Genomic DNA, 24,373 nt, shown 5'->3' with positions numbered 1-24,373 from the left:
ATGAGAAATAAAACCAAATCTTAAAACACCTTCCTCCCCACCCCTCCATTCTTCCTGAGCACAGCTCCACTCCTGAATTCTCTACCTCCTCCTCTCAGTGCTGCAGGGGAACAGGGAATGGGGGTTTTGGTCAGTTCATCACACGTTGTCTCTGCCGCTCCTTCCTCCTCAGGGGGAGGACTCCTCACTCTTCCCCTGCTCCAGCATGGGTCCTTCCCACAGGCTGCAGTCCTTCACAAACTGCTCCAGCATGGGTCCCTTCCATGGGCTGCAGTCCTTCAGGCACAGACTGCTCCAGCGTGGGTCCCCCATGGGGTCACAAGTCCTGCCAGAAAACCTGCTCCAGTGTGGGTTCATCTCTCCTCAGGGCCAGAGGTCCTCCAGGAGCCTGCTCCAGCATGGGCTTCCCACAGGGTCACAGCCTCCTTTGGGCATCCACCTGCTCCGGCGTGGGGTCCCCCACGGACTGCAGGTGGATATCTGCTCCACTGTGGACCTCCCTGGGCTGCAGGGGGACAGCCTGCCTCACCGTGGTCTTCCCCACGGGCTGCAGGGGAATCTCTGCTCCAGCACCTGGATCACCTCCTCCCCCTCCTTCTTCACTGACCTGGGGGTCTGCAGGGTTTTCTCTCTCACATGTTCTCACTCCTCTCTCCGGCTGCAGTTTCTGTGCATGCCACAACTTTTTTCCCCTTCTTAAATATTTTATCCCAGAGGCGCTACCACCGTCCCTGATGGTCTCAGCCTTGGCTGGCGGCGGGTCCGTCTTGGAGCCATCTGGCATTCGCTCTGTCGGACATGGGGGAAGTTTCTAGCAGCTTCTCACAGAAGCCACCCCTGTTGCCCCCCCGCTACCAAAACCTTGCCACGCAAACCCAATACAGATACTGAGGCCAACTTTGCACCAAAAGTCTGTTAAGGATTGCTATCAGTTATAAAGTTGCAGCTTGGAGGAAGCTTACCAGAAAAATTCAGATGATCAGTCATAAAGACAAATGAGTGGCAACAGAGATACAAATATCCAATTCTTGTTAGGGACTATTTGGAATGCTGATCTCATTGAAACATGCTTCCTAACTTATTTTAAATTTCTTATGTAATTATACTCTGTTTTCAAGTTCTTGTCACTGCACAGTGGTGCCTTTTGTATAAGTTCACATTCAGGTCGAGTTCAGAGAGGCTTCATAGCCACCAGAGACAAGACATTGTCCTTCTGCCAATGTGGTTTTGCCCCAAGCTGCAAGAAGGCTGAAGTAGCCCTTGTAAGGGCTATTTACACTTTTATTACTTGCAGAAAGGAAGTTTTCAGCCAAGCAAAGATATAATTTGAGTTTTCTATGCACAAAGAGGGAACTGGTTTGCTGTAAATAACGATAAGCTAATGTTACTAATTACTTCTGCACTTTTTATTTGAAGGACTAAATATCACTTCACAAACAAGAGCCCAAACACAAGTTGCAAGTTTTGGACAAGCTAAAAAACCAACTGTCAATATGGACATACCCTTGGTGCATTTAAAATCACACATGCATACAAGAGTAAGCTAAGACTTAATCCAAAACAGTATTCCACCTTATGTACATGACCACAAACTTATATAGTGGCATAGAATCACCAGATGCACTGTTAATTCACAAGACTGTTGCGCAGAAACTGGAACACACATGAAAAAGAAGTGCTAAAATTCCATGTGTGGCTGGCTGTCCTCCGTGTACATCTTTAGAACAGACTTTTATGCAGTCTGGATCCTTTGCCATACTACACCATTTTACAGGTGTTTATGACCTTTCTTAAACTGCTGCACTGAAGTGCCAGTACAAATGTTAGCATCCATAGGCAAAAAAATTCGATCATGACATAAGCCCATAGCAGAGTTCAAATAAGAATCAAAACCACCTTGGTTCCTATCAAAGATAAGGCTAGAACATCCACTGTGACCATCTGGGCTGATCTGTTCTGTCATAGAAATCCCTGAGATTTCCTGAACTACTGCTGAGTTCAGCTAGAATACATCTTTTAAGAAGGACATCTCCTGAGGTTAAAACTACCAGAGATGGAAAGCCCATTATAATTTTCATTAAAATCTTCCAATGTTTAACTGCTCATTATTTAGGGAAAATTGTACCACTCCATCAGTTCTAGTCTGATTTTGTTGAGCTTCAACATGCAGCAATCATATCCTGTTATGTCTTTGTTAGCTAGATGGAAAAGCCAGGTATTAAGTTTCTATTTCATTGCAGATACATTTGGACTGCAGTCAATACACTTTTCTGTTTGATAAACTAAACGGAAAAACTTCCTTGTATTATGTCACATGAATCAATGATTTTTCTGGCTCTTCTCTCAACCTTTTCTGTCTACCAACAGCCTTCTTGAATCCTAAACTGGACAAAGCAAATTCCAACAAATATTGTTTCAGTGCCAAATGTATAACTAGTATTGTCTTTGTAGTCCCTAGAGATTTCTCTTTGTATAGCCAAGAATTACATGAGGCGTTTTGACCAAAGCACCATATTTAAGAGTTCATTCACTGTTACCTTCCTTGACAAATCTCTCTGCACCTCGTCATTCCTCCTCCAAATACCCAAATAAAAACTCGTTAACAGAAGAAAAATTCCAACTAGCATTTTCAGTTTTTCTTAGGTCCACCCAGCAAAACACAAATTTCTAAAGATAAAAAAGGCAACAGCAGCATTAGCTTTGTCAAAACGTGACTGATGATCATACTATGAGAATTATCGGCAGACACAGTTTTATTCTGTTATTTGCTAGAGTTGTACCAATACATCTGAGAAGGCTATGCAAGGCAGAGAAAGGGTAACAGAAGTAGTGACACATCTATGGTATAAGACATATTTAAAAAAGACTCTCTCAAGTTTCAAAAGTAGAGTCAATCAATAACATGGGGATATTGTAGCATTACCCTGAAATGCCAAAATAAAAGTTGTATAAGCATGTACCATAACTGAATGCTTTAGAGATGATCAGAGCCATGATATACAAGGAAAACAAGGAAAACAAATTGGAAGGTTAGACTCCCCTAAAACAAAACACTGTGTTTGCTAGGGAATTTTATTTTGAGAACATCTTGCTCATCTGACCTTCAGTGGATTCAAATTTTTGTGTCTTCTCTGTCCTTGAGCTCTCATATTTGTGGGCAGACCAAATGTACAGGTAAAAAGGACAGTCTGCTTTCACTGTTCACAGTTACCCACAAAATATATGTCTGCTTGCCCCCAAGTTACTAAAAAGTCATCCGGACTGCATTAATGACTTACCTTTGTTGCTTATTACATCCCCAATCTTTTGGGTCATCTATGAGTACCATTAATAATTTTGTACAATGTTTGATGCAATTTAAAACAAACATTAAATAACACATGGCCAGAAGCAATTCCTAAAATAACCCTAATATGAATATACTTGCTCAGTGAGAATCCTCCATTTACTATTTTGGTTTTGACAGTCAGTTAACCAATATTCTGTTAATTAACACATCATATTGATCAAATTAGTATGACATATAAAAAGTGTCATGCAGTGGTAAGTCAAAATGTTTGGAAGAAGTCTAAGTGTTACATAAACACTATTGTTATGTAAACACTACATTGTTTTTATCAAGTGTGTTGTTTAATAAAACTGTGGTCAGATCTGGTTTTCATATACTCATATTGACCAACATTAGTTTTACTGATTTCCTTTAATAGCTTACATATCAGTTATACTTTTTTTGCCTACATGGATACTAGCCAATAATAATCTGAATTGGCCTCTTTACTCTCTTTACTGTCAGTACTTTTAACTTTATCAGATCCTCTGGATTGTCTTTCCCAGTTTCAATTTATTGAAAACAAACAGCAACAATACATATAGGTGCTTGGCCAGCTTGAATATAAACACTGAATTAAAGTTACCTGAATGCGTTACTTTAAACCTAGCTTTGATGGCCAACACACTCCTGAGTTGCTGCTGGAATAGGATGTGTTTTCTCACCTTGAAAAGTGATAGAAGTTTGGGGTTTACCTGTATGCTTCAAACATAGAAAAAATATTTAATTATCCAGTCTTTTGTGTTTTACTAGCAACTTTTCCATCATTTCTATAGATCCATATGATTCTTAGGACTAACCTAACCCTCCCTAAAATGTACCACCTCTAGCCATGAGGGCAGCAAGGGACATGAATGATGCTGTGTTCTTCACAGACGTAATTGGCATTTACAGCACTGACTCACGGGAAGTAGTAACTCTACATAAAATATTCCATCAGACTGGGTGATGTGTTATCCCAAGATGTTGTGTTGAGGCAATAAAGAGCAGTCACTGTTCTGAGCATCTGTTGAAAGGGCAGAGTCAGCTTAAAATCTAGCCAACTTTCAAAAGTTAGTTAAAAGCAGTTCTGTATTTTCCTACACATCTCCTAAACAACTTGTGAAGCTTATTTACAGAAACATGTCTTTCCTGGTATGTGGCAGATGCACACAAAAGAAGAGACTGACTTAAAACAAAAACAGTGAAGTTAACCACAGATAAAAGTGCAGGCAGTGTAACCAGGAATTATTTTTGTTCAGCATTACTTGCAACAGCTGATATGACTCAATGAGAAAGGTGTAGTTACGCTGACTCTGCTCCTTTCAGAAAGAAATGACCTGTGGAAAGACATGAAGAAGCAAGCTATAATTCAATCCACCTTCATTCTGCCAGACCATGACTTCCCATATAAAAGATTTCTGCAAGAACATCACAACATGCAGCAACAAAAAATATTTATCAGACTACGTTTGTCAACACTTTATACCTGGGACAGTGGAGGACTAACTCAGATCTAGAATATCCTTTTATACTCCCCTCCTTAGTCCCATTCACCCTGTACCTTTTTTCTTTATATGCAGAGAGTAGAACCTTCATCTTGTCCAAGAATTGTCATTCTTTATTTTTTTTCCAAGTAAACTTGGAAAAAAGATTTTAACTATCTTTGCACTACAGCTGAGCATAAAAGGCTTGTAGGATTTGTACACTTCACACAAAATTATGGTTGTTATGGGGCAGTCAGAATCACCACCAGCTATTACTATCTATACCATTATGCTGTCACTCATCAAGGTAAGATCTATACAAATAATACCACATACACTCTTGCTGAGATTGGGATGAGTCAAAGTAGTAAATTTTGCATAATTTTCACTCTGCAGATGCTGAAATGTATTCTCATCCGGACTGTAGTCTGCAACATTATTTTTCAGTTCTCAAGCTACTTTCAAATGGTTGTCTTCTGAATGCTAATTTCAGTCTCGTGTTGGCAGATCCATACAGAACATGTCATGACTGTTGCCATGGTTATACTCTCCATTTAGTAAACAGTATGAAATAAACCCACCGTCAAGGGCAATAATGCAACTTAGACCAATCCCCGGGTACTCTTGATGTGGTTCCTCTTCATTTACACTTCTTAAAATCTGAGTAAGCAGAGATTGCAGTTTCATTTCCAAGTTGCTGGTATAGGGGACACCATCCCTGTTAAGAAGTGCTCAAACTTAGCAAGCAATTTTTCACTCCTAGGACCATCATTGCAGACAAGGCAAGAGATTCTGACCAAAGGGAAAAAGTTGCCTTCTTCCCCTTAGCAGATGTGGTGGCTGCGACTCATGAGTACCAGATGGAGGTTGTCACCACAGCATCAATTATTGGGAGAGGAAACTGCAACTTTTGCAAGGCCCAGAGCTATTTTAGGAGGATTTTCCCGACGCTAGAATCAGTCCAGGGTGGATCTAATTTCCCTGGCAGTAAATGCCATTTAGAGGGTGGAGTTGGCAAGGGACTGGGTTTATACATTCATCCTTCAAATCTTACTCGCATTAGTTCTGCCCTTCTCTTCCTCAGTTCTTCCACTCTTAACTCATATCCTAGTGATTTCTTATTTTCTTTTTAAAGAAGAGATCTCTAGTTTTCCTAGTGAACTTCAAAAGCAGCCATTCAACAGCAGCCAGCAAATTTTGTTTTAAAAAACAAAAATCAAAGCCTTTATGTTTGCAGAGATAAATTGAAAGGTCAGAGTAGGGTGCAAACCAACTCAGTGCTGGTTGTCCAAGTGTGCACATGGAGAGCTTTGGTGCCTGTGCTGCTGCCCTGAGTTTTCACTGTGCTCAGGCTTTGTTGCTGCTGCTACTTAGAACCACTGAAAACACAGAAGAACAAGGTGATTTTTGTGCTGTCTGTAACAAAGCTCTGAGAAGTACATATTAAAATTACTAACTGGGAAGCAGTTCTGAGTTAGGGTACTGGAGAGATTCTTCCATCTTCTCAGACAGGGGGAGCAATAACATAGCATCGGCCTTTCACTACAACCAGATGAATTCAGAGGCTCCACAGAGACCTGTTCCTGCCCAGAGGCTCCATTTTTTGGAATCACTGAAAAATGTATTTTACATGAACATATCAGAATAGACTTCTACCCCTCCTGCTTGTGGATCACAACATCCGTAGGATGACTGATGGTGACATCTGCCTAAGTTCACAGTCACAGTATCTGACACAGTATCTCCTGGACCGTTTGAATCACACCACACACAGCACCTGTACCTATTCCCTCTGAAGGACCCCAATACAGCCCAGCAGAGGACAGTGTCTAGCAGTAAGACAGCTGTCCCATAGGTCTTGCCTAATTTATTGAAGCAAAGAAGCATGGATACGTATTAAGTATCAAGGGGTCCCTTCCTTTTCAGTGAAAACTGCCAAATTCTTGCAACTCCTAATACCGTCCTGGAAGAGGCTCAAAGCACTAACTTTCCAGAAATACAAGAGTATTTTGTGCCACTATTATTCCAACTGGTGAAGTGCAGCAGAGGAATATCTCTCAGAATATCTTAATCCCTGGAGCACAAAAGAGGAAAAAGAAGAATGCTAACCCTTTCTATTAAGAACTTCAAAAGTTAGATGCTGCTATTCAGAGCAGCTTGAAAATTTAGATGTTGTTTAGTGACAGACCAGTAGAAAAAAAAAATCCTAAATCCTTGTTCCAAGACAGGGATTCCAGTGAAACTTGGGAGGCTACTGAAATAAAAGGAAGTACTGGTTTCTCTGACAACACTTGACTGCAGAGCTCTAACCATAGCTTATCTCTGTCTTCTGAATTTGATTACAAGGCTTAGCTTGAGATATTAGCTTTGGTACAATTTCCAAGACTGCAGGACAGGAAAAATAGGAAGCAGGAAAGTAAGTGGATGGAAAGTTTATGGGGCATTAGTCGGGACAGAGCAGTACAGTGTACAGTGAACTGGCAGCACCAAAGTATGGTCAAAGGAAGACAGGAAAGAGGAAGAAGGGATAGAAACAGACAAATAGACAATGAAATTAGTTAACAGTTGGCGTACAAAATAAAGGTGAAAGTATATCAACATCACCCAAGATATACGTCAGTAAAATGTTTTTAGCTTTGGAAGCTGACTGCTCCAAACAGATGCAGTATTCCATGGCTCAGTCACTTGGTGTTGCAGGGATAACATGGTAAAACAAGTACGTATCAGTCTAATTAGTATGTAGGCTACAAAATTTCAGATGCTTTCTAAAGCCCTGGGACAAATGCTTAAGTTTTACTTAGTTAAACCCAACCCGCAAAAGTACTGAAGTGGCACTTTGCTTAAGGTTGACACCAAATACTGCTATACAGATACAAATAGATGAAAACTCGGGGGTGGGAAGAAGTGAAACCAACTCCTCAAAATGTTATAGCCTCGCATTAGGTCTTTATTAGTTATTCCTCAGTGCATAGCCCTCTTTGACCAAATGAAGCTTAACCAGATAGCATAACATACACAAAAATCTCTGTCTCTCCTCTGAGTTATACAGACACTCCCATATTTAGAGCACTACCTTGTAAGTTTGTCTCCGATACAGCCCAAGAAAAGAGACGTCTGTAAATCCTGACAGGGTGTTTCAGTCCCAGCAAAGCTAGAGGCCAGTTTGCAATATTGTTCAAATACTTGTAAACTAAGACTTTAAGTACTGGTAGGGATTAAATTTTAAATAGGCTGTTAAGTAAAAAAAAATCTTGAATTCCAGTTCAGTTTCCCCAGCTTGCTAAATGCAATCACTGGTGACCAAGTTAGGGGAAGCAGAGATTGTACCCAAGCTTTTTAAAAGAATGCCAGTTGTTTGAAAAGGAACCAGTTAAGTGTTGCTCAGCTATCTCTGTCTTTTATTTACCTCCATACTTTCTGTGGGTCCTCAGTTATAATTTATAAAGGCAGAGAAGTTTGCAGAAGACTGGCAAATATCCTAAGTAATTGCTGGCCAGTTAGCTATACTTTCCTCCTCTTTGCACTGCTGTCTTGGCTCTGCTGGTGGAGACAAGGAAGCACCAGCACAGCAAGGGTGTGCACACTGATATGCGCTGCATCTCTATAGTGTGTGGTGTGGGCAGGAGCTTCACTTTTTGGTATATTTAAGCTGTTCCCTTGTAAGTACAACTCTCTTGCCATCACGAGTGAATCTGGACTCAGTCTTCTTGACGTGGGGAAAAGAGGGGTTGGGTTTTTTTTTCTCTTTTTTCTTTTTTTCTTTTTTTTTTTTTTTTTTTTTCATTAAAGCCATTTTACCAGCACTTAGCATCCTGGAAAATGCACTTCTGAGAATTGTAGTATATGTTGCTTCTCTTTCTTTGTCACTGGTAAAAATCTAGGTAAGCAATGGTTCTTGTTCCTGACATTAGTGGATTGAGGTTTGCATGCCCTTCTTCATGCAGAGTTTCTGCCCAAGAATTATTATGTTGCCTGCCACAGCAATGTAATAATTTGGTCTAATGCAAGGAAGTCTAGAGTGCAGTTTAAAGGCAGGAAGCCCAAGAAAATAAAAAGGAGGTTTGTTAGTGGAGGATTCTTATCCACGAGAAGGCAATCCAGTAATATTTCCTTTTAGACCACCAGTCCACTTCACTTTACATTATATGTGCTGAGATGTTCCTACACATGCCGGTAAACTGATTGGTGGCATTTTGTACCTGATTAACTTCTGAACTGGCCTATCACATTTTTGGTGGAGGACGTCTGACCAGAAGAGGATAAAGCTTTGAGGAATCTTTTTTCTCTTTTTAAACCACTTTACCACAATTAAGTGTATGTATTTGCAGTAAAGACAGAGAATACCTATAAGCAAGTTATTTTAAAACCTGAAGTTTTAATCAAATTTGCTTTTATTTCAGTATTAGAAAATATAATCATTTAAAAAGAAAGTTTACAAAAGCCTGTGAGAGGAATAACATTCTTTTTGCTTTGAGTGTTCACAAATTCTGCAGCTCGGATCTACAGAAGGTCACAACAAACCCAGAGGGATGTTAAATCTAGAGTCCTCTCAGTGACAGGATTTTCTGCTTTTGACTTTTTGCAAATGGTTAAGTGAATAAGTTCAAACTCTGAAGAAAGGTGAGACGCTCTTATTCCTCTATTCCAAGGCTTGGAGATTCTGAACCCTCTAAATCAGTTCAACATGTTTAATTTTAAGAAGTCACTTGCACATTATCATTTTACTTGTAACAGCAATGCTTTTATCCCTGGTAACTTAGTAGTGAGCTAAACTCTCCCAACAGATACCTCAACACAAGGCTCCTTATAAGGAAGAAATAATTCATTCCCAGGGTCTATTCTCAATAAACGTAAACTGAGTGTGCTCATTCCTTGAGGAAATACAGAGCAGCATTAATTCACACAGCTCTGGGAGTATGGCACACACAATGCCTTTCCCTTCAGTCCATCTCGGAATGACTTCATACTTCAAGTATCAAGCCACAAAAAGGGAGAGGACACAAAAATTAATGTCAAGAGGATTTAGCTCAAATTGAGATGTTTGTATCTTTTCATTATTCTGGAATACTGGTAAAGCATTCTTAGCACTTTAAATACATTTTCCTAAATCCTTTTAGATTCTAGCCTCTGACTGTAGTTTTGGAATCATCGTGGAATTCAATTAGAATAAAAAGCTGCATGTTGAAAGGGCTCATTCAGTGCTGCTCATTTATTTTCACTTTAATAGACAGACTCTAAAGAGCTGGCAATATTTATCCTGAGTATTTTATTTAAAAGGCTAGTAAAAGGCAAATGTTCTTTTTTTAACTCCTTAAATTAAAAATAGTTTCTGAACATAATGAAGGAAACTACGTTAAGAAAACATTGTAAAACCGAAGATACTGACCAGCTACACTGTTTTCTTCACTGACCAATCTTAAGATGGTAACTTCACTGACACTCATGACTAACGTCTGCTTTTACTGTATTTGAATTTCCAGAGTCACTACACTGCAAAGTGTAGGGATATTCACTACTACAGCAGTGTTTTTCAAGCTTTCAAATGATAAATGTTAGAGTACATTTGTTATCTGTAAAACCTATAGCTTTTTTATAAGAACTGAAGTACCTAGCTATCTAAGAACGCTTAAAGAAACATGATAAAAAATATGTGGTTTAGCATTGTAAATTCAGCTGTTTCAGCAGGCCATCCATCTTTCTTGTATTTGATTATTATAGTGCTGTCACCTCAAGTAATTTTTCTTGTGGTTTTGTTTTTTTTTTTTTTCCTTAAATCTCTGGCTCTGAGACTGCCCTAGCCTCCCTTTCTGAGTTTCCTCCTCTTTATCTCTGACCTGCTACCCTCCCAGCATTTAGAAATATTTTATGCAGCACATGAATCCAGATTCTTGTTCAGCTTCAATGCAGGAATGCCGAGTCTCATCTTTCCAGAGAAGTTTTAACCACCAGGGTGACTTGTGTCGGCCAGCATTAGGTTGCCTGCCACCCATTTTTCTACATTTAGACCATTATTTCCTTCATAGTAAGACAACTGTGCAGCCGTATGCGATCTTTCTTTTAAATCAGCACAACTGGTAGAATGCTCCCAGCCCTGTCTGTCTTACTGGAATGAACAAAAATGACTGCAAGTGGCTTAATGCTGTGAAAGACTATTAAGAAGGAATTTCACTGAGTGGTGGGCAACGGTATTTTTCCAAGGAGCTCATAGAATAGCCTTTGATTACATGCAGGAACTTAACCAAGTTAAGGTTGCTGTTTTCCAGCCATTTCTTTCTTTCTGTGTAGCTCTGGAATATAGACCTCCCAAAACCGTGAGGCAGAAAAAGAGGAAATGACTGCCCAGCCCAGCAAGGTCTTTCCACAAGAAGAACATCCACTGAAAGAAAAGCTAACTAGAAGTTAAACCACAGTTCAGGAATGGCTTTAACACATACATATTAATTTCTTCCCTGGAGTTAACACATCTTCCCACTTGCTTTCAGAAAGTGGAAGGAACTCAAGGGGCAAAACTGGCAGGACAAAGGAACTTCAGCCTCAGATGATAATTTTCAAGCCATTACGGTGCTACACCAGTGCAGAGGGAGCCCAAGGAGAAGCATACCTGGTGCTTATGGCAGAATGTCAAGAGCACAGATGCCATTACCTCTTCATGTGCTCCCTAGCCCAGAAATAAAAAAGCTTCACCAGCATCCTGTGTAGCTATTAATATTCATGGACTTAATGGGAAGTAGCTATTCCTGCTGAGTGGTAGACGGATGAAAGAGGTACATCTATGGGCCTTTCCACTTGCTTTTCTCTGGGATTTCTTAAGCAAATGTAGTAAATTCTGCCCAGATCTGAAAAGACAGAAGAACGACCAAGTTGCGATGACTGACACATGGGCTACTTCTGCTTATTGTGGATGTTCTGTTGTTCATTGGCATTCCTCTCACTCTTCTTATTTCTCAATTTTTACTGTAAAGCTTCTTTACTATGAAGGGAAGAATTCTTCCAGTGGCATTAGTGTGTTATTTTTATTGCAGCAGGTGGCTAAGACCTGGTAAAGAACAGCCATTACTCAATTTAGAAGAGCATTTTTGCTGACTTGCTAGACACTTGTTTAAAACAGAAATAGCACTAGAACAACAGGGAAGAAAAATTGCTTCGAGATGTGAACAGTTATTACGAAAGAGTAGGTCATAAGGCAAAAATTAAATATCATTTTCCTCTGCTCTCATACACATGCAATCATGAAGTCTTTTTACCTTCTACTTATTCTGTTCCTCTGCTTTCAGAAATACCGAAATCAATACCATATTAATAGTAAAAGAACGTACTACCTCCTCATCTCTGGCCTGTAGCATTCAGGCTCCCTAACACCTCCAAAACTGAGTTGGAGTTAAGTTTATAAATCCAGTAGATCTCTTGTAAAATGAATGCCTAAAATGAGGAAGAAGCCAGCTAATATCCCAGCAAGGTATCAGTGGACTTATGAAACTGTCGCCTCAAGAGTAACTCTTTCGTGCAGTCTATACTCAGAAGCACAAGCATCGGTTTAAACTCATCTCTCACCCAGAAGGTAGCTCTCACGATCCCAAAGAAAAAACAACTTGTAGTATAAACAAAAAATAAACTATGCAGAACATAGTTCAGGCCCTGTCTGCAGTCTGAAGTTCAAACTCCTTGGTCAAAAAACATCAGTCATTTCCTTAGTATGAGCAACTGACAGCAGCAAAGGAAAAAAAAAAGTTCTATATCTAGACAAAAAAAAAAATTCTCTGTGAAATCGCAAATCAGTGCTACCATCTAAGAGCTTACAAGCGTATAAAAAAGCCAACACTTGCATATTCTAAATCAACTTCAGGTCTGTGCTGATCTTTCTTTAAAAATCAAAGTCAGCAAGTCTAATACGGTTCATTCAATTTTCCATCCATTTTTAATGGAAAATGCAGTTTCTGCAAAGCGCTTCAATCCCCTGTTCAGAAAATAAGCTATTGTTGCAGTCAGGGGTTTGGGTGGAAAGAAAAAGTAGATGTCAAGTTACAAGTCAACTCGACGTGATTTGTACTTCTTAGATCTTGACGCCCGGCACACTCGACATTTTTTCGCTGCGTTCCCTGATGGAGCCACCTCCCGCCTGCGCACCTCCCAGCTGAAGACTTGCTTGCATTGCACCATGGAAAATGTAGTCTGGCTGGGTAAGCCAGCCTGCGTGAACGAAGCCACTGGGCACAAAAATTAGGGCTTCTGCATTACGTGCCAGCAAGTGCTGCTCGGCGTTAAGTCCAAGCCAGGCGAATGAGTGTTGTTTTCAACAGCGAGTCGCCAAAACCGCCCCTTTCAAGCTAAGGTTCCAAAATGCGCAATTAATAAAAAGTGTTCTAGAATGATGCGTCGAAGTCTCTCTCCATAGGGAAGCCGGTAACGGCTTCATTGGCTAGCCCCGATCCTTCCTGTACCGTCTTTTCGTGACGCTTTACATCAGCAGCGAGGCTGTAGCTGGGGCCAGAACTCGCCGCTACAAGCAGAGGCCGCCTTTGGTGTTCACCCAGCGCTATCCATGCAGGAGCGCGGTACCCTCCTCAGCCTGCCACTCGGGTTCATTCTCTCCCTTTTATTTATTTACCCCCCCCGCCTCCCCCGCCCCGGAAGGCCACTCAGTCTGAGGGGTCGGTACGACCCCGAACGGTGTGCCTTTTAACGAGCGCAAAGACACAGACGGGATCCTCTCGGCCCTCCGCTCCGCTCTGCTAAACGTTCACCGGGACAGGTGGCCCGCGCCGGCCTTTGCGCAGAACCGTTCCGACACCGAGGCAAACGCAACGCGCCGGTTGCGTTCGGTTGACTCACCGCGGGTCTGCGGCGCCCGGCCCTTCCGCCTTGGGCCGCCGGAGCCGTTCCAGGCCCGACCATCTGCGAAGCGAACCGGGCGCTGCCACCGGGCGGCCGGCCGGCCGGCCCGCCCGCGCGCGACGGGCACCCCGCGGCCCAGCGGCCCCGGCTACCGTATTCCCTCTAACAGAGGGGAAGGCCTCACGCGGGTACCTCGCGGGCTTGTGGCGGCTCCCGTCCCACAGGCGGGCTGAAACGGGGCGAAGCGGGCCCCTCGCAGCCCGCCTCTGAGGCAGGGGCGCGGGCCTCTTCGCCCGTGTGGCACCCCCGCCCTGCCCTCCGAGACTCCTCCGCCGCAGCTCCCGACTCCCGCGGAGCCCCGGCGAAAGGCGGGCGCCCTCCCTGCGGCCCCTCCAGGGGGCGAGGCGCCGGAGGCGTGCCGGCCCCCGCCTTTCCGCCACCGAGGGCGGCCGCCTCAGCCGTTACCGTATTTTCCGGCCGCGAGGCGCGGTTCCCCCCGCCCTGCCGGCTTTCCCAGCAGAGGTGACCGGGTTGAGGCCGCGGCGGCCCCGCCCCCGCATTCCATTCCCTATATGGTGGCAGAGAGGGGCGCCGCCGGCCACGCCCCCTTTTCCCACCACGCGCGCGGGGCGCGCCCAGGCTTGCGCGCGTGACATCAGCGGGAGGGGGTGTGTGTGTGTGTGTGGGGGGGGGGGACGAACGGACGGACGGACGGAGGGGGGGGGTTGGGGGATGGCGGCAAGGGCGCGCGTCACCCCCTCCACCGCCCACCCCCCGCCAGCGCGCGGAACGAGCCTTCCTCGGGCCGTTCTATTTACGTTTGTGACGCTGATTTGCATAAGGCACCGCCCCGCCCCCCCGCGGTTGGCTGAGCGCCCGGCACCGCCCCCGCCGCCAAATAAGGGCAGAGGGGGTGTGTCCCGCGGGGGCTCGCGGCCGCTCGCTGCCTTCCTGGAGCCGTTTATAGGGTACAGCCACTTCCGCTGTCTGCTTAGAAGCGGCGCGATCATGGCGGAGCGCGGTCAGCTCCCTCCCCCCGCCAAGCGCCTCTGCTGCAGACCCGGCTATGGCTCGGGGTGCAGGCCGGGCCAGCGGGCGGGCGGCGCCGGACCCGGCAGCGGGGCGCTCTGCGCCGGACCTTCCTCCGCAGCCGCCGCCGCCGCCGCCCTGGGGCTGCTGCCGCTCGGCAAGACCCAGAGCCCCGAGTCCCTGCTGGACATCGCGGCTCGCAAGGTGGCGGAGAAGTGGCCCTTCCAGCGGGTGGAGGAGCGGTTCGAGCGGATTCCGGAGCCCGTGCAGCGCAGGATCGTCTACTGGTCCTTCCCCCGCAGCGAGAGGGAGATCTGCATGTACTCCTCCTTCAACACCGGCGCCGAGGACCCCGCCGCCGCCCCCGGGGGGGCCGCCACCGCGCCCGGCGGGGCCGCGGACGCCGCCGCGGCCGCCGACGAGAACCGCCTGCCCTTCCGCAGGGGCATCGCTCTGCTCGACGGCGGCTGCGTCGATAACGTCCTGCAAGTCGGTGAGTCACCGGCCGGGGCCGCGCTCCGGAGCCGGGCCGCCGCCGCCGCCACCCGGGCAGGGCGCCGCCGGCCTCCCCCGCCACCGGTCTCTCCCCCCCCACACCCCTCCCCCCCCGCCCCTCCACTGCGTGTCACCCGTCTGCCATCCGGGCTGCCGCCGGCCGCCTGCCCGCCCGCCGCGGCCCCGGCAGCCGGAGCCTCCCCCGGCAGCCCCTGGCGGGGCCAGGAGGTGGGGGGGGGGGGGGCTTGGGGCGGGTGTCCGGCAGCACGGGCGGGGAGCTTCCCCCCGCCCGCCACGGCCCGGCCCGTAGGAGCCCTCGGCTCCCTGTCCGTAATGCGGGCCGGGCAACTTCCTCCGCCGCTCTCCTCCCCCGAGCGCCCAGGGCACAGAGTAACTCCCTCGCTCCGTGACACGGCCGCGGACCCCGCCGCCGGGCCGGCCGCCCCCCTGCCTGTCCCTTTAACCACCGCCCCCCCCCCCCCCCCCCCCCCCCCGCGCCGTGCTCGCTCCCGGTAATCCAGCCCGTGTAATCCCGTTTAGCTCTGCCCCCTCCCAGCGCCCACCCCCGGTAATCCGGGTCATCGCCTTACCCCGAGCCACAATAGCGAGGAGATGCCGCCCCCCCCAGCCCCCGCCATCCCGGGGGGGACCGCCGGTGGAAATGAATCAGCAGAAGGGCGGCCGACGGGGGAAGGAGCGGGGGGCGGGACGCGCCGCCGTCCAAAATAAAGACATAAATGCGGTGCGAGACCCCGGCAGCGGGTGTGCGGCGGGGGGGGGGAATCCACGAACAAAGGCATTTCTAGGGCAGCGGCGGCGAGCCGGAGGGAGGGGGCGCGATCCGCCCCGCCTGAGGGGGTAGGGGGGGTTGCTTTGGGATGAGCCGCTTCGTGACAAGGGGGGTGGGGGGAAGCGCTGCTCTTCCTCCTTCAGGAACAATACCCCCCTCCTCTTCCTCCCCCCCCCCCCCCCCTCCCCAAGCTCCGCCGCCTGCCGCTGCTCTTCACCCGCTGCGGGCGCCCCTGCTTAACTCCTCCCTGCCTGTGTTTAAAGGGCTGCAGAGGTGGGTACCCCCCACTTTTGGGGGGCTGTCTGCCGGGGGTGGTTTCCCCCCGCCATGGTGGGGGGAAGCCGCCCCCGGCAGACAGCACACACCCCCCCCCCCCCCCCCCCCCGGTGAGTGATGCTCTTTGTGCGACCCGGCCACTTTGTTCTCATTTTCATGTTTATTTGTGTCCTCCCCCCCCCCCCCCCCCCCAGTTTTCTGTGGCTTCCCTTCCTCCTCCCCCGAAAAGGGGAAGCCAGACAAAAGAGGCTGCTGCTCACCTTTTGTTGGCGGCGGTGGGTCGTGGGGGGTGTGGGGGGATGCCGGGATCCCCTCCTCCACCCTCCCCCAAAACCTCGGTCCTGCCCGCTGCGGGATTGACTTGGCAGGCATCTTACAAACGTGCCATCGTTTGTTGTTTTTTTTTTTTTCCGAAGGGAAGCCGTGTCCCTGCTTCTAGGCTCAGTGCCCTTCCCTTCTGCCTAAGGGGGACTTCAATTTTTTTTTTAATCTAATTAACTTTCTTATAAGTTTCATCTTTTGGCTTTCTCTTTCCAAAGGTCTGAGGCGCATCTGTGGTTCCTCAGGACTGGCAAAACCAGAAGTAGGGCTTTTTTAGTTTGGTTGGCAGTGCTGAGATTATTATATTTTTTTTTCCCTTTTGCTTGCACTTGATTCTGTTTGCAGGCGATGAGGAATGACAGGAGTGCACATAGGGAGGGTTTCTTGGCTGATTACATTTAAGCCAGGAATTCACTGTGAAAATAAAGCCAAGGGGTGATAAATAAAAGATGCAATCTTCTCCAGGAGACAGACACCCAGCGTGGGCTTTGCTTCGCTTGCTTTCAGCAGTGGAATAGGCCTCAGTGAGTAGTTGTGAAAGAAAAAAAGTAACTTTTTGTATGGCTTCAAGGGGGGGGGGCATTGAGTAATGTTGGCAAGGGTCAATGTGAAGAAAGAAAATATGCATAAATACAACTGAAGTGTTGACTGCTGCTTCTGGAGCCCTTAAATGCATTCCAAACAAATGCTATACCTACTGCTGAAAATACATTTGCTTTGCGTTTTTTTTTTCCCAACCTTATGTGAGCCTCCTTTGGAACACTGCACAAAAATAGTAGTGGAAACTGGTGATATGAAACATGTCAGTTGTTTTGACAGAGGCCTTTGGCTTGCCTGGCAAGGGAGCCGTGGAGCACTTGGGTAGGCTGGGTCCTGCTGTAGGAAAGTTCTTGTGTAATTTGGGTAGGTAGCTGTGTCATTAGGGCCAGCTCTTGCCGGCAAGATACTCCTTGTGAAGCAGAAAGGTGCAACTGTTAAAGCCAATTCAACTGGAGTGAGTTATATTGGGTGGAGAATGGAATTGGTTCCATATAATACAGCTGAATATGTAGCATTGAGGAAAACTTTGAGTTTATGTAAGTGCATGTTTAGTGACCATATAAATGTGAATGTATGTTCTTTGCAGTATGAGTAATGGAAACTCCGTAAATGTTTACTGTTGTACTATGGAAAAGTGCAATTATTGGACAAAGCAGATTTTATTACATATCAATTCTAACAGCCTTACTTGTAACCCTAAGTATTACTATAAACAGGGAATGCGGGATTTGATTTCTGAGAGAGATGAATAAATTTCAGTTCAGTGGTAGTTAAATGGAACCCTTTGCTTCTGAATGTTACTTTTTTTTTAGTCTAGCCCTGAATATTTCAAGTGGGAGAATTTAAAAAAAACTTGTGTCTGTGCTCTGCTAAAAATCTTCATGTGATCCTGCTTCATCCCCCCACAACTCGTGTGTGATGGAAAGAAAACCTTAAATAAAAGGAAGATGACACATTAGTGATAATGCACAAATAATGTTCTTAATAATCAAGCAGTAAAGTTGTCTGTTAGCCTGTTTTGAAGTTGAATGATATTGTCCTAGCACAATAATTAGCATCACTTAATTTTGAAAGATTTTTCTCCAGAGAAGTTGGCTTCAAAATTCCATTTGCATCTAATTTATTGATGTGTTTATAGCTTTTTGATATGTTTCAATTAGACGTGAAGGATTTTTTTTTAGTTTATTTAAAAAAAAATACAGAATGTGGGCTCCTAAAGCAAACCTTTCCAACTGCATAGAACAGAGCTTTTCTACCATACAAGTTTTTCATTTATTTCAAACCAAGTATTTTTAGTAAAAATTGCAGTCTAAACATGAAAGCACTATGTGAGTAAATACAACAATCTGGAAGGAAAATTAGAAATTGACTGTGTTTCATTTGGCCAAATTTGTGAAGATGCCAGGAGCAAGCAGACAGTTTTAGATGGCGAAGTGTATATTTGGTTTCTGAGGTTTGTCCTGAATTAGTATACAGTACTGTATTGTCGTCACAGCTTTGGCTGTCAAGGTTAGGAAGAGGTGCGATCCCTCAATAACATAGTTGACCTGGCAAGAGCCCTTAATGCAGGAGAAGGAAAAAAACCCCTGTGCCTCTGCTGGTATGACTCTTCTTGCTTGGGGAAAGACGGAGACTGCCTTCACGGTAGTGCTGTAAAGGTTGGCTTTACTGCTGTAGCTGCATCCACATTAGAAGTACTTGAAGTGGTTTTTTGATATGTCATATACGTACTTCTAGAGTATCCTTGTCTGTCTGTAATTTGAGGCCGGTTTGTCTGTGTTGCATAGACCCTGCTTGCTCATACAGATCTTCGTTTAAGGCGTTACAGTCCTTTCCATGGCAGTATGAGGCTTTGTAATTACGGTAGACATGCCTCTTAGGTATGAATGGCAAGGGAGTGAGTTGGAGGGAAGAGACTCCTAGGGAAGGAAAATAATGTAAAGAATTAATTGACTGGCACTTATCACAGCTCTAGAATTTAATGTTAATATTGTGAGCTAGGAAACTGCCTTGTCTGTGGAAGAGGTTCAGTGAAATGGCATCATCAATGTGGAGCGGCAGACTTGTTTTTCTGAGGCCCCTTGGTGATATGTGATTGGGGGATGTAACCAAAATACTTTTAAGAGAAAAACAAAGTAAAATTTCTTAAGTGTAAAATAATGGTTGGAGCCCCCTGGATGTTTCTTTCATTGATTCTTAAATGAAGGTAAAGACTTGCGAATTTTTTCCCCCGATTTTCTTTTAATGAGAAGTATTTATCTTCTGACTCAGAGGTGCTATCATCTATTATTACAGCTGATTATTCCTCCCCTTTCTTTTTTTTCCTTTTTTTTTTCCTTTTCAAATATGACTTAAAAGTTGGTGATTGCATTCAAAACCAGGAGAAGCCATTTTTTCACCAGGAAGAATAGGAAGCTTTACAAGACCATGTTGCTAACTGCTGCATGTAATTTTGGTGGAATGTGCATTGTAGTTGGCAAATTTCAGATCCTTTTAATGGAAGATGATTCTAGTCAAGTTTTTTGTTCTTTCTAGCCGTCTTTATTCAAACTAATGTGAAATTGTGGAGCAAGTAAAACAAATGTAATTTCTCTTCTTTCAAGGTTTAGTTGTTTGAGCGCCAACAATGTAATGTGAAACACCTTTCCGTTGATAAAACCACACCAACTATGTTGTTAGCAAAGCTGGCGCAAACGTTCTGCTGTGAGTTGAAATGTGCCTTTTAATAGACATGATGATCTTCACTGTTGCATGCAATATATATCTAGTTGTTGATGAAACCTGTAGGACATAGGGATTTAGTAAAAAATATTATTTAACGCAAGTAATACTAGCTTGCGTGACAAAATGAAGGCTGTCATTTGTGGAGATGCAAGCACTGTGTTTTGCATTAAATTCTTGGTGTCCTATGATACCAAATTGTCCTGGTATGTGTAGTGACCTTTTTCCAACGGGAAAGGTTGTGTTAAACTCTGCCTGTTTGAGAAGTTTATCTGCTGACATGCCAAAGGAACAAGCATGGTTTCCTCCACAGTCAGCCTGAAGTTGGGGTTTGGTTAGGAATGTATGACTAAAACTAGTAATCCAGGATTTGTTAATACGATATTGTGGTACGGGAGTAAACAAATAATGTCTGACTTTTTGCTGGACTTTTCTTGACTTAGTTCCAAGACTACTAGTATTGCAAAAATATCTTAATTGATTCCAATTTCAGTTTGCTTTAAGAAATAGCTAGCAAATTTTCCAAGTTCTAGAACAGAAACAAGTAAACTAATTTTAAAATATTTCTTCCTGAAAGGGAGACATGTGAATGCATTCCAGTTTCCTTGTTAGATTCGGAATGCAATGCATTAATTGGGGAATGTGCAAGCTATTTTCAGTGTGTGTGCTCTGAGGTACTATCCCTGACCTTGAATAATTTCTTGGGAAACCCTAAAAGAAAAAAAAAAAAGGTGGGGGGTGGGGGGGAGAGAAAAGAAGGAAAAAAGCCTTCTTTCATGACCAGATCACTAAATGTGGAAAACTTTTTGTAAATTTGGCTCCTGCCTCTTTTCAGTCATTCTGAAAATATCTACTCTAGATTTCAAGAGAAAGTAAGCATTTTAGAGAGATTTCAAGATATGAAAATAAAACTTTTATGCTATCTTTCTATGTAATTATGAATAGTAGGATGAATGTAATGGGGCAGTGTCAATACTACTCTAGAATTTACTTGGTTTTTAAGGAGAAAATGAATTGTAAATAACTTTCCATCACAGTTTTTAAAACAAGGAATCTTTTCTATAGAAATTTTTTATTGGGTTGACCTAAAAAAATTTTTCATTGTTTGTTTTAGGTCAGTTTTAATGTTTCTCATGTTTCATTTTTCCCCTAACTTCAAGGCTTTCCTCACTTCTAAGAAAACAATTTTCATTTTCAAATCTTGCTTTCTGTTTTAGAAAGTGATTCCATCTCTGTATATGATCAGATGTTTTGGTATGTAGTAATTCTTGAATTTGAGCCAGTTGTCATGCCTTCAACTGATGCCTGCATGTGCCCTCTCTCTCCCTGTACTCTAACTTTCAGAGAAGATCAGTTAGAAGCAAAATCTGTGTGTGAGGGTAGGCTGGAACTATTTAAAAGTCAGCGTTGGACAAACTGGTTTCCTCTAAAAATCAGTAGCTAGTTGCTGTGTTTTGCTGTATCACTTTTATTTTTTTAAATGAACCTATTAAAATTGAACCCTTACATAAGACTCTGGTAAAGGTTTAATTTCAAAAATATAACCTAATTCGAGTGAAAGGAATATTATAACGTACAGTAGTTTTTACTGGTGAAGGATAAAATATATTAGATGGCACACTGTAAGATATGTCTGCATGGGTTCAATTTTAATGTCACCTGGTGTCTAGGTAATCTAGTTTTGTCAAGACAAAGTGTGAAGTTTTGTAGTAGTGTAAACAAAATATGCATGGAAAGTTGTGGTAGTATAAGAATGCAGCTGACATCCCTTAAGTTGCTTTCTCTTTAGCTGTTTTTCTTTGGGGATTAGGTGGGACAATTTACTGCATTTAAAAAAAAAAAAAAAAAGGAAAAAAAGGACCACACTATTTTAACTGACAAAAGCTATCCTAATTTATGAATATGCTGTGTGTGACAGGAACTAATTTGAAATTTTAAAAAGCTTTCATGTGCAACAAGGGTACAGATTTAATGTGAATTCTGATTGCCTGGAATGCAGTCAGCCTGACAGCATGTGAATACTTGAGTACTGTCCAACAACTGCACTTGTTGTTCTGGGAGATCTGTCTCCTTGAACTTCCAGTTTTTCCTCTTGTTTTACTATCTAAGACTACCTATGTAAAATGCTTCTCTTGGCTGGATATGTATGCAGCCCTTGACATGGCTTCATAACCTTCTGTGACCTGGATCACTAGAGATGTTGGCTGGTACTGTACTCTGGTTTGCATTCTCCTTCTAGCTACATGCCAATTACCGTGATTTATGTGATGCCCTTGCGGTGTGTTACCCTGCTGTCCTCTGACAAAGTAGCAATACACATCCAGGCTTTGTTGCCTTGGCCCTGCTATTGAAGATCAGGACATCTAGAAAACTTGTGATGTAAGTCACTATCTTAAAATAGTTTTTCTGACTTAATTCTGCAAATGTGCAAACAGACCAGAGGAATGTAGCCTTCTAATAGTAACTACAGTGCAGAGAATTCCTTTGTGGTTAAGTCAGAACTGATAAAAGGCCTGTTGTAGGAGCTTGAGCGGTCATACAAAAGACTTTTTCTGGTTTGACACATTTCAGTATAGACTGAAGTATCTCCTAACGTGGGCTTTTTACCAACACTATTAAACTCTTCTGAAAAAGGAAAAAAATATTGTGAAAGAGGGCAATCTTTAACAGCGTTTAAAGTATATTTTAAGGTAATTGTGATGCGCACCATCACACACTTTAAAAAGGAAAGCTTAATCTTTTTTTATGGTTATTATTCTTTAACCTTCTACTCTTTGTTGCAAGTGAGTGCATTTGACAGTCTTGAAATATCAGGAAATTTTTGCTTTGGAAATGCATGGGCAATGGCTGAGAAGGTCTGACGTTAATTGGAAGGATGCGGTAAAACCTGTCAGTAAGTTTAAATTCACAGTAGTAGAGCTAGCTGATCAGATAAATCGGAAGCTCATTTACTGAATTAATGTGCTGAAAATTCAGGTGACTTACCCTTTTGTCCTGCTTTATTTAATAATCTGCCTGTTTACATAAGTCATCTTTCATTGTTAATTGGTGTCAGACCTTTAATACATTATGGGATTGTTGGAAAAATAAGTGGGGGAAAATGGCATAATAGGAAGAAATTTCACAGGGGTAGGCGTTAATATATATCTTTATTGTGTCTTTTTTTTCTGACAAAAGTTAATTGCATTCAAATGATCGTTTTAAAGGCTGGGAAAATCAGATGTTGCATAGCTGTATGACTTCTAAGAAATGAGGCACTTTGTTGTACGCATGCCAAGTTTAACTGCTAACTAGTTACTGACAGCCGGTAGTAATGCAAATACAGTGCAGGAATTGTGCAGCTGACTACAATGTTTAATTTATACTGACTAATGAAATAAAGAACATTCGACCATTCAGGCACTTAAAATTGGATAAACTGTTTTATAAAGTGTGAGACAAATTTACAATCTGTAATAGAGGATCAAGCTTGCATGTATTCTAATTATTTTCATATTTTTAAACCTGTGTTAAAAGCAACAGTTTGGGTTAAAGGCTTTTACTAGCACTGGCTCTCTCGGATTTGTCTCCTTATGCTTAAAGTTTGACTCTTTCTTATTTTATACTAGTGGCCTGCCTTATCTCTGCAGAGCAGTGTTCAGCTAGCTATGTGTGCAAGGCATAGTGGCAGCACAAACTAATTTCAACAAATCAGCTTCTAGCTCATTCTTGTCAAGGGCAGCTGGTGAGCTTTATTATTGGTATTTAATTTCTACATTCAGCTTTGATATTTTGACTGGCCTAAAGTTCATAGAGCACCAATCCATATTCAGTGATTAATGACGCGACTGATAGTATGTTTATGGAAAGTACAAATGAATGCAGGTAGTGTGGCCTTCAGGGTTTCATATGCTTGGTGGTTGGTCATTTTTGCCACTTAGCTGCAGCTTCAGCAATGAAAGGATGGTAGATAAAATGTCTGTGTTAAGAATTCATTTACAAATACATCCACAGATAATCTTCCTGGAATCTTCTGGAAAACATGAGCAAATCAGTGGAGTGGAGAACCTTGCAGTAAGCTATTGATTACTTGCAGAGCAGTTGCCTCAATTAAGCACTTATTTTGCCTCTCCTGTTTGTGGAATACAATGCACTGCTTTGGGAGTGTGAAAAGTAGTCTTAGTAAAACACTCGTTTGCATACTTACAAAGCTGGCCTCAGTGACCACATTAAGCATGGCTTGTGCTTCTTCAAGACAATTCTGCTGAGTCCGCTGATTTTTAAAAGTTCAAGAACAGGGGAAAATCGATAGTCTAAATGAATTGTTTAATATATTAGCTAAAGAAGGGAAACCTGGAGTGCTTTTATTCTGAAATACTGTGTTATGACCAATGACAACTGGGACAACTGGCTATGCTGCTGCTGTTGTACATGCAAAATGAGTCTCAGTTCCTCCATTGATTTAGGTTGTAAACTGAAACCTTGCAAACCGACTACAATTAGTGTCTTGGGGATAAAATATCAAGTCCATTATATTCTGTGTCTGTGACTGGATTTAGTGTAGCTGTATTACACAGCAGCATGAAACTTCAATTT

The 24,373-nt window shown here is 43.6% G+C and overlaps 1 protein-coding gene across 3 annotated transcripts in view; it reads left to right on the top strand.

Moving 5' to 3' along the window:
* Positions 1–14,633: 14,633 nt before the first annotated feature.
* Positions 14,634–24,373, top strand: part of ZSWIM6 (zinc finger SWIM-type containing 6) — a 111,908-nt gene continuing 102,168 nt past the window's right edge. For 2 of the 3 annotated variants that reach the window (XM_049795337.1, XM_049795336.1), the window contains exon 1: positions 14,634–15,148. In XM_049795337.1, the coding sequence (XP_049651294.1) occupies positions 14,635–15,148 (514 nt within the window). In that variant the 5' untranslated portion in view covers position 14,634. Of the gene's footprint in view, positions 15,149–15,405; positions 15,893–24,373 lie in introns of those variants that run through there. The other variant, XM_049795338.1, reaches the window with a different exon arrangement.

The sequence above is a fragment of the Accipiter gentilis genome, chromosome Z (assembly GCF_929443795.1).
Source record: "Accipiter gentilis chromosome Z, bAccGen1.1, whole genome shotgun sequence".
Lineage (NCBI taxonomy): Eukaryota > Metazoa > Chordata > Aves > Accipitriformes > Accipitridae > Astur > Astur gentilis.
The sequence above is the reverse complement of the archived record's forward strand: the minus strand, read 5'-3'. Positions and strand labels throughout refer to the sequence as shown.